The 9,994-nt window shown below is 39.9% G+C and overlaps 1 protein-coding gene across 3 annotated transcripts in view; it reads right to left on the reverse strand.

The window, feature by feature from the left end:
* Nucleotides 1-9,699, reverse strand: part of Rtn4 (reticulon 4) — a 60,730-nt gene extending 51,031 nt beyond the window's left edge. Inside the window, exon 1 of one of the 3 annotated variants that reach the window (XM_027934333.2) lies at nt 8,900-9,694. In XM_027934333.2, coding sequence (XP_027790134.2) covers nt 8,900-9,440 — 541 coding nt within the window. In that variant the 5' untranslated portion in view covers nt 9,441-9,694. Of the gene's footprint in view, nt 1-8,899 lie in introns of all 3 variants that reach the window. The other 2 variants (XM_027934332.3, XM_071601571.1) reach the window with 2 other exon arrangements.
* Between the last annotated feature and the right edge of the window lie 295 nt (nt 9,700-9,994).

Here is a 9,994-nt window from a genome sequence, read left to right on the forward strand (position 1 = left end):
TTTGTTTGTTTTGTTTAAAACAATGGTTGAGAGCTACTTCTCATTCCAAATGCTTTACATGCAAGAATTCATTTTACTCTTACAATCCTTATTTCATAAGCAGTGGTGTGAATATAGCACCCATTTAACAGATTTAAATTGAAAAGAAAAACTAACTCCAGTACATACAACTAGTGAGAGACTCAGGTAATTCAGCTTCAGAGCTGAATTTCTTAATTGATGTATGTTAAAGATGAAATGTTTATGTCTTGCTCCCCCATTTTTAAGTTGAATTCTTAACCCCTTTATGATGGTATCTGGAAATGGGGTTTGGGGGAGGTGATTAGGGTTAGATGAGGTAGTGAGGTTAGGGCCCTGGATTAGTGTCCTTTACAAGAAGACACACCAGGGAGCTTGCTGTCTATGTGTATCTCTACCCTCAACCACATATAGAGATGAAAGTCACCAAGAAGTCAAAAGAAAAGTCCCCAGAATAAAACCTACTTTGCCAACACCCTGATCTTAAGACTTCCCAATCTCCAGAATTGTAAGAAATTTCTGTTGTTTAAGCCATCTGGTCTATATTTTTGTGATGGCAGCCCAAGCAGACAATACACTATAAATTGGTATAATAACTTTGAACAAGTTCTTTTTGTACCTGCAATTGAAAGATTCTGAGGTAAAGATCTTCTCTTTTACACTAGAGAAAGTGTTAAGCATAAGACAAGTTTGAAATAGCCTGAGAAATGACTAGCAGGTGTTCCTACAGTAGAACACCAATAAATTTAGACAGTTCTATCTGGAAAAGTCAAGCTAGACAAGGCTGATCACAATAAAAATAAAAAAGATGTAGTTATCATGAATATGCACTCGGTCTCCTTGATAATGTCAAGAAACCTAACTTCATAATGTCAAATAAATTATAACTAAATATGCTGGGCATGGTGGTGCATGCTAGTAATCCCAGCAGCTCAGGAGGCTGAGGCCAGAAGACCTCGAGTTCAAAGCCAGCCTCACCAACTCACCAAGGCCCTAAGCAACTCAGTGAGACTGTGTCACTAAATAAAATATAAAAAAGAGCTGAGAATGTAGCTCAGGAGTTAAGTGCCCCTGGGTTCAATCCCCAATATATGTGTGTGGGGGTAGAATGTCAGCTTTTAATTTATTACTGGTCAATTAAAAAACATGTATGAGATCATAATCTCACCAGTGTCCACACACTCAAATACCAAGTTATTTTCTTTGACTTGTTCATTTCAAAAACTTTCATCAATCAAAATTGTGACTGGTCAGTAAAACTATTATAAAACAAGGGGAAATCCATTTTAAAATCACATAGAACTTCTGGTTTTGAAAGTAACTATATCGTCTATAACTAATAACCTTTTCAACATAAATAACTATAAATCTGGGCAAAATAAATGAAGTGACTATCTTAAGACACTGGACAGCAGGCAGTACAAAAGTGTGAGTCCTGAACAAAGGGAAGCCTGAAGGACTTAAATTATTGATTAACAGCCCAGGGAGGAGGAGTCCAAAATTATCACACTTTTGCTGAGCTTAGAAGGCTGCAAGATCATCTGGAATTTGCAGGGCAGGATAACATACAAACAAATGAAAGCTTCACAGAAAAGATGCTTCAGAGGTTTAGGTAGGGATACTGTTTTAAACCTTTTGCCGAATATTATGCTACCCATGCACAACACAAGACTCAGCAAGATTAGACAAGAAGTCTATGGCAGATTTGTAAGGTAAATTAATATTTCAGAGGTCAGACAGTGCAGGAAGACATGACATACAAATTTTAACCAGCCAAAGTGGAGAAATCTCACTGAACATCCCAAACACACAATGGAGACTCCCAACCGGGCATATTTTATTTAAAAAGCAAGACTATTAACCTTATTTAAAAATTACACAATGTAAAATGAATCAAACATAACATTACCCCATTAATATGTCCAATTTTAATGTTTTCATGTTACAGTTAAAAAAAAACTAACCTTACAATAAGGGATACAAGAATAAGCAAATTTATGGCTCATGTGCCAAAGTTATACTTCTGTAGAATAAGGAGAATGAGTAGTTAAAGACTGTACAGTCTGCAAGCCTAAAAGATTTACTCTTTAAATAAATTTTCCCTTTAAGGAAAATTCTGCTGACCCTTGATCTAGAACAATTCTAACTTTAAAAGAAAAATTTGAAAGAATTAAGATGATCTGCCATAAAATAAACTGCATGCCAGTACAAAATTAACAGTCATATCCATGTGCAGTATAAAATAAAAATATCAACACAAAAATTTCAGGAAAACCCTCAAGTGTTTGGAAATTAAACTATACACTCCCCAAATACTCCACAGATCAAGATATAATGAGAGAAATCAAAGAATACTCTGAATCAAATAATGAAAACCTATATGATGCTGTTAAGGCAGTGCTTAGAAACATATAGCTGTAAATGTTCTTAAGGGCTTGGGAGGCTAAGGCACGAAGGAACTCAGTGAGACCCTGTCTCCACATAAAAGCCAAAATAGGGCTGGGGATGTGGCTCAATGGTCAAGTGCCCCTGAGTTCAATCCCCGCGATAACCCCTCCCCCAAAAAAGGCTTAAAATTGACATTTAAAGCCTCTATTTTAAGAGACAAGAAAAAGAATAACTTAAACCCAAACAAGTAGGAGAAATAAATAGTAAAAATAAAAGTATAACCCAACTATACAGAAAACAGACAACAGAGAAAAAATCATTGAAATCAAAATGTTGGTTCTTTAAAGAGATCCATAAAATTGATAATCCATTAAAATGATCAAGGGAAAGACACAGCAAGAACAAGTTTTAGAAATAAAAGAGGTGCTATCACTATAGTCCTAAATTCACAGATAATACTATTAACAAGTTTATGGCAATAAATTAGACAATTTATATGAAATGGACAAATTCCCAAACACCCAGTCATCAAGATGAAATAGACAAACTTCTGTAAAGACAGAAATCACCAAAACTGACAATAGCAGAAACTGAAACTCTGAATAGCCCTTATTGCTGAAAAGAAGTACATTTGTAATTTAAAACCTCCAAAAAGAAAACTTCAAGCACAGAAGACATCACTAGTGAATTCTAAAAACCATCTAAGAAACAGTGGCCAATCTTATACAAATTCATTTCAGCATATAAAAAGCAAACATTTCCAAAAATTTTTTATAGACTTATGCATTAATACAAAAAACTAGTCACAGGTATTAGAAGAAAATAAGTTTACATAACATCACTCACCACCACACATGCAAAAATGTTTTGTCTTGTTTAAACATGTAGGGTAGACAGTAAGTTAGTATGTACAAGGTCCTGGCTGCAATCCTCAGCATGCACGTGAGGGCTCACTCACACACACACACACACACACACACCCTCCAACAAACAAAATTTTAACAGAATATTAGCAAAAATACAGCACTCCATGAAAAGTATAATCATTACCAAGTGAGACAGATCTCGGGAATAAAGGTTGGTTTAACATTTAAAATTAAACTAAGAAATTTGTCCTATTAATAGTCCAAAAAAGAAAAAAAAAAAAAAAAAAAAAGATCATCCCAATAGATGCCAAAAAGGCTTGTGACAAAAGTCAACACCCATTATCACTAAAATTCTCAGCAAATTGGCAATAGAAGGAAACTTTATCAACTTAAGGGGTCAGGACCTCTAGGACAAGTATACAGCTAACAACATACTTAATCATAAAACATAAATGTATTCACTCAAAATCCAAAATAAAACAAGAAATCCAGTAGTCTTTTCACCACAAGATAGCAAAAGAATATGAAAGGGAAAGTAAAAACTATCCTATCTTGCAGACAACAGGACTGTGTAGTCAGAAAAATCATGTGAGGGATGTGTGTGTATATACCTTAATAAAGTTTATAGTAAATTTAGCAAGGATGTAAGACAGATATAAAGACAATACACAAAACAAATTTTTGTATTTCAGAACAACAGCAACTAACAAAGAGAAAATCAGAAAATTTAAACATCATTTATATTATCTACAAAAACCAAAATACTTAGGCATAAATTTAATAAAATGTACAAAATTTCAAACCCCAAAACTATAAAATACTGCCGAGAAAAATTAATGTTCTAAATGATAGAGATATATTAATGTTCATGGAATGGAAGATTTAATACTGTTGAGTGTCAAGAAATAAAACTAGGAGTTTCTTGTTTTTATACATCTTGGGAACAGAGAGACTGGGCCTTTGTTCCTATCTTTACCAAGTTGTTGGTTTGGTGAACAGACCTTGGAAAACAGCAACAGTATCTTCCTATTGAGCTACAGGCAGGCATGCATATTATACAACATAAAAGACTCAGTTTCCCTGAGCTCAAAATCTCTCTCTTGTAATAAAACCCACTGAAGATGCAGATGTCACTTGGCCCTCTCAGTGTTAACTCTGAGAAATGGGTCTCAGGAAACCAGAACAAGAAAATGCTGATATGCGAGCTACTGTCATTGCTATAATAAAGTTCTTTGTCTCTGGCCTAGGCATCCTGTCTTTTGTCGGCATCCATAAAATGATAACAGGCTAACTTGATTGCCTATAGATAGAATAAAACCACAAAGATGTCAATTCTCCCCAAAGTGACCTACAGATTCAATAAAGTCCCAATTAAATTCACAACATACATTTTATAAAAATGAACAAGCTGATTCTAAAATTTATTAAAAAAAAAAAAGTCTGGTATTGGCGTAAGGACAAACATCATTAGAACAAAACCGATGTACAAAGACATACTTCATATGGTCGAATGATTTTTGATGAACACACCAATGCAATTATCAGAAAGTGAATACTTTCAAAAACAAGTCTGCAGGCACAAGTGAGAAAAATATGGAAAAAATAATCCTATATTTCTTATTCATACCATAAGCAAAAATTAATTCAAGATGGAGCTCAATATTAAACATAAAAATGAAAACCATTAAAACTTCCAGAAGAAAACACAGCAAATCTTCAGAGCCTTGGAGCAGGCAAAGGTGTATTAACACACTAATTGCACTAACCATAAATGAAAAGAACTCATCAATAGGCAAGCGACAGACTAGGAGAATATATAACAAAGTCATGTATCCAAAACATAAACAGAACTACAAATCAGTAAAAAAAGAGACAAACAACCCAATTTGCTCATTCCAGGAACTGTTTGAAAAGATACTCTGAAAAATATACATGTATCCAAACATGTAAAAATGCTTTAATTCATTAGTCATTTAGGGAAATTTGGATTAAAGCCACAATAAGAAAGTATTACACACCCACTAAAATAGTTGAAAGTAAGAAAATTGATATATCACATGTTGGTGAGAATATGGAGCCACTCATATACGTTGTTGACAGAAGTAAAATCACTTTGAAAAACAGTTTGGCAATTTCTTATAAAATTCAACATACATCTACCTGATGATCAGCAATTCTACTCCTAGGTATTTACACAAGGGAAATAAAAACATTTATCTACAAAAAGATATTTATGGGGTTGTAAGCCCTCAATGGTAGAGCACTTGCCTAGCACATGTGAGGCACTGAGTTTGATCCTCAGCACCTCATACAAAAATAAAGGTATTGTGTCCATCTACAACAACAACAAAAATTTTTTTAAATATCTATGTAAGAATGTTCCTAGCATTTTTTGTTCATAAATGCTAAGGCAAAAAATATAAGTAATTAAAATGTCCAACAAAAACTGAGTGAATAATTAAATTGTGGTATCTTCAGATCATGGAATATTATTACTCGGGAGTAAAAAAGAACAAATTATTAGTACTGCATTTTCACCGATAAATCTCAAAAATATTATTCTTGAATACAAGTAGCCAGACATAAGAATATGCACTGTATCATTCCATGTGATGCTCTATAAAAAACAAAATTCATCTACAGTAAAAGAAATCAAAATTAGTTGATTGGGATGGAGTTATGGGAGAAGGAATCAGTATAAGAAACAAATTGAAAAACTGGCTGCTAAGGACCCAAGAGAACTTCTGGGATAATAAAGAAATTCTATATCTTGACAGAGATGTGGATTTAAAAGAACATATGCATTTGTAGAACCTAAGCATTTGCTAAATGTAAAACTGTTCACACCTAAGATCTTCGCATTTTACTATATATAAATTATATTTTACTAAAAACATTGAAAAGTGTTTCACAAATAAATTTCAAAGAGAAGAACATGAGATTTAAAGGCAAATCAATTTATGCTAATAGCGGGATCTTGCTTGGATTCTGATTTAAAATAAATACTAGACCAAGGGCACTGTGGTTATGTTACTAAAAGTAGTCCTTACAGTTTGCAAGACACAAAAATGACATATTTATAAGCATTTGGAAATGGCATGGTGGAAATTTATAAATCCTGTTATAATTAGGTTAGCCTGTTTCTAACCATGCTCTACACATTTCTCATCTTCTTTTTGTCTTTAATCACATCAGTCCTCTCAGTCTTGTGAATCTTCAAGACTATATTTTAACTCCAAAACTGTAATTAAGGAGCATATTCCTAAAATAAGTAGATTAAAGCCTCTAAGAGGCCCCCAAATGATTTAAGGGCAGCCCAGAGCTTCACACTCACCTGCCACCACTTTCCCCAGGTTTTTCTCACCATTCCTACTGGATGTTCAAATATTTAACAAAGCTCATTACTGCCTCAGGGGGGTTTGCCCCAAGACTTGCTTGGATTTGATCCGCAGATCAAATCTTGAATTCTCCAGATCTTTCTTAATGTCACCCAACATAAAAAAAGGCCCCACACATCTCAATTATTTTTCCCATGCCATAATTCTGTTTATTTCATTACAACACTATTCTGAGTTCTTCCTGTGATTATCTGTATCCCTCTCCCCTGGGAAACAAGTGTCTTCTTATTGCTATCCCCTTAAAGCTTAGAACAGCATCTTTGTCTCAACAGGCTATCAATAAGGAGCACAATAAATGAACAAACTCTTCAGTGCATTAAGAAATCTAGATGCTCTGAAACAGTTTAAATATCCACAACCATAATCACTGTCCTTGCATTCACTAAAGGAATGGAAGATTTCAAGTATCATGGATACAAAATTGTACAGAATTCCTGAGTAGGCAATATTCTCTCTCCTTTGCCTTCCGAACTTAATATTCCAACAATCAAGACTTCAAGAAAACACTGTCACCTCCTGAATCCACGATGTTCAAAGAACAAAACTATATTCCCATGCGGAAATATAAAACAAGTTAGTATTTATTCTTTTGTCAATCATTACATTTCCTGTCTAAAAAATTCTTCCTAATTTATACGTTTCTACCTTAGTTTCCCTCAAACGTGTATTTTTCCTGCCAAAAAAAAAAAAAAAAAACAAAACACTTCAGTTACTCCTGATCTTCTACTAGTGTTTTAAGTAGTGCCTTCCAGTATGTTAGTATAAAATGTTACTCAGAAGCATCACAACTGGCTTATTTTCCCCACTGTGGACAAGTGAATGGAAAAAAACAAATCGTGTGATCTCAGACTGGTATTCTTTTTCTAGGAAAGGAACTACCTCCCAAAGCCTACAAGGTTATTAAGATCTCTCAGCAGGCAGTTACATTACTTCCTTCTTGACCTTTATACTTATATATTGGGACACTATATCCCAAAGCAACAACCTATTTACCCATATGCATCTCAGATGCATTCTTAATCTCTAATAAACTTAACTTTATCCCTTCTAAAATAATCTCCCAAGATACAAAATGCAATAAACAGTGTTCCTTTTTAAATAATATATAATCAAGTACCTAAGTGAATAAAGAGATTCAAAACTATAAAACACACGTTTTGTTTTAGTCCATCAAAAACGTTATTTTTCTAAAAAAAATTTTAAAAAACCGCATTCTTCTAAAAAACAGCATCTCTCACCAATATATGAAAACGTCCGTCTCAAAATATTTCATTAGGTCTCATGGTAAATTTGTCACAATATCATTTTGTCAATTCCTGGCAAGAAATCCACAGGTTTTCCCTTAAAAATGTCAACCATTTTGCTTGCTTCTCTAAGAGTCAATTAATGATGCAGTAAGAGGCTAAGCCGGTCCACACTAATACTTGGCAATTCCTCTCACCCTGCAGCTAAGACCCTTGCAAAACTGCGCCCGGATGAAACATTACGCCCAGATCCCGCTTCCCTGGCTCGGTTTAGCAGGTGGGGAGTCTTCACATATCCCTTGGCAGAGCAGGGCGGTGGCAGGACTTCGCCAGAAGTCTCTTTTTCCCAATTCTCCTCGCACCACACCACTGGAGGCGCTCTCCCTTCACTGCAGTTGGGTCACTGTGGACGTTTTCCACTAAGCCAGCTCCCCACAAGCGCATAAGGAGGAGGGGTGAAGCGTAAGGGGGCCCCACGCCAGACAGGGAGTGAGTGAGCCGGGGGTCCGGGCTAAATGCAAACCAACAGACCCTCGGAAAATCAGACTGGTCTAGAAAGGGCCCTCCTAAAAAGATAAAGGAGTCAAGGCTTTTCCATCCTCACCTCGAAGCCAAGTCACCCCAACGAATCCACAACCCTAATTCCTTGGTCCACACCCAGCTCCTACTAGGGGTGGTGCCTAACTTCCGGGTCGCAGTGGACTGGGGACCAGAGGAAAGGACGTAGGAGTGGGGTGGGGTGCACGTGTTCCCCGAAACCGAGACAATAAAGAACTAGTCTGGGTTTCCGCGGCCGCCCCACCCTTCTCCCCAGCGCCTCCCACCAAATGGGGGCGCCATCGCCCCGACGTCGGCAGACAAAGCCCCCTCCGGGCGGAGAGGAGGCCTTGCCCTAGGCGTCGGGGACTTCACACAAAAGAGGGAGGGGACGGAGGGGCGCGAGGGGCGCGAGGGGCGGCGCGAGGCGGGAGGGCGCTGCACTCACCCACAGAGCCTGAGGAGCCCCTGCGCTTGGGCGCGGCCGGGGTGGAGGGGGGCGCGGCAGGGGCCGGGGCGGGCGGGGTCCACGCGGGCTCGGCCTGGGGACTCACGCCGGCCGGGGGAGGAGGAGGAGGCCGCGCCGGAGGCTCGTCGTCCTCTCGGAGTTTGGAGGGCGAGACTGCGGCAGCGGACGGAAGGGATGGCGCGGGCGCCGTCGACGATGCGGGACTCGGGTCCCAAGACGTCTGCCGCTCGGGTGCAGCGGGGGGCGCGGCCGGCAGGGGCCCCCTGGGCGCAGGGGCCACGAAGTCCAGCGGGGGCGCTGCGGGGGCGGGGGACACCGGGGCCGCAGACAGCCCGGCGGCGGGCTTCCTCTCGAGTACCTCCAGCTCCTCCAGGTCTTCGTCCTCGTCCTCCTCTTCCTCTTCGTCCTCTTCCTCCTCGTCCTCGGGCTCCCTCACGAACTGGTACTTGAACGCGGGCTGAGGCCGGGGAGGGCTGTCCGCGGACGAGGAGACCAGAGGCGACTGGTCCATGTCTTCCATGGCGGGCGGGTCAGAAATGATGCTGCAGCTGCTGCTGCTGCCGCTGCCGCTGCCGGGACCGCTTCTCCTCAGAGCCGCAGGCGGTTGTGTGGGGGTTGGGGAGTACTAAGAGGGGCCGGGCCAACCGAGTCGAGGGACCTGCAGTGGCGACGGCTCCCGGAACAATGAGACTGCTCCTCCTGCCTCCGCGCCCGTGATGCGCCACCCGCCCCGTCCCCAGTTGCCGCCGCCGCCGCCCAGACGAACGAAGGAGAGAGGCCAGTAGACTCTCCGCCCAGTTTGGCGTGACTCACCCGCCCCAACAGGGAGGGCAGGGACTGGCGCGGGAGGGAGAGGGCCAATCGACTGTAGGATAGAGAAGATGGGCAACCCGTCTGTCCAAAGAAAGGGAAGAAGATGAGAGTGGGTGGGACTTATTGCATTTCTCTCTCACCGGCTGGTCTTGTGCCCGGTGGGCGGAGTTTGGATCTGAGACCTCTACCCGCCTCCCCTCGCCTTGTGTAGATGTGGGGTGGGGTCTTGGCCTTGCTTGCAGCTCCAGGTCAGTCTGCGAC

The sequence above is a fragment of the Marmota flaviventris genome, chromosome 14, assembly GCF_047511675.1.
Source record: "Marmota flaviventris isolate mMarFla1 chromosome 14, mMarFla1.hap1, whole genome shotgun sequence".
Lineage (NCBI taxonomy): Eukaryota > Metazoa > Chordata > Mammalia > Rodentia > Sciuridae > Marmota > Marmota flaviventris.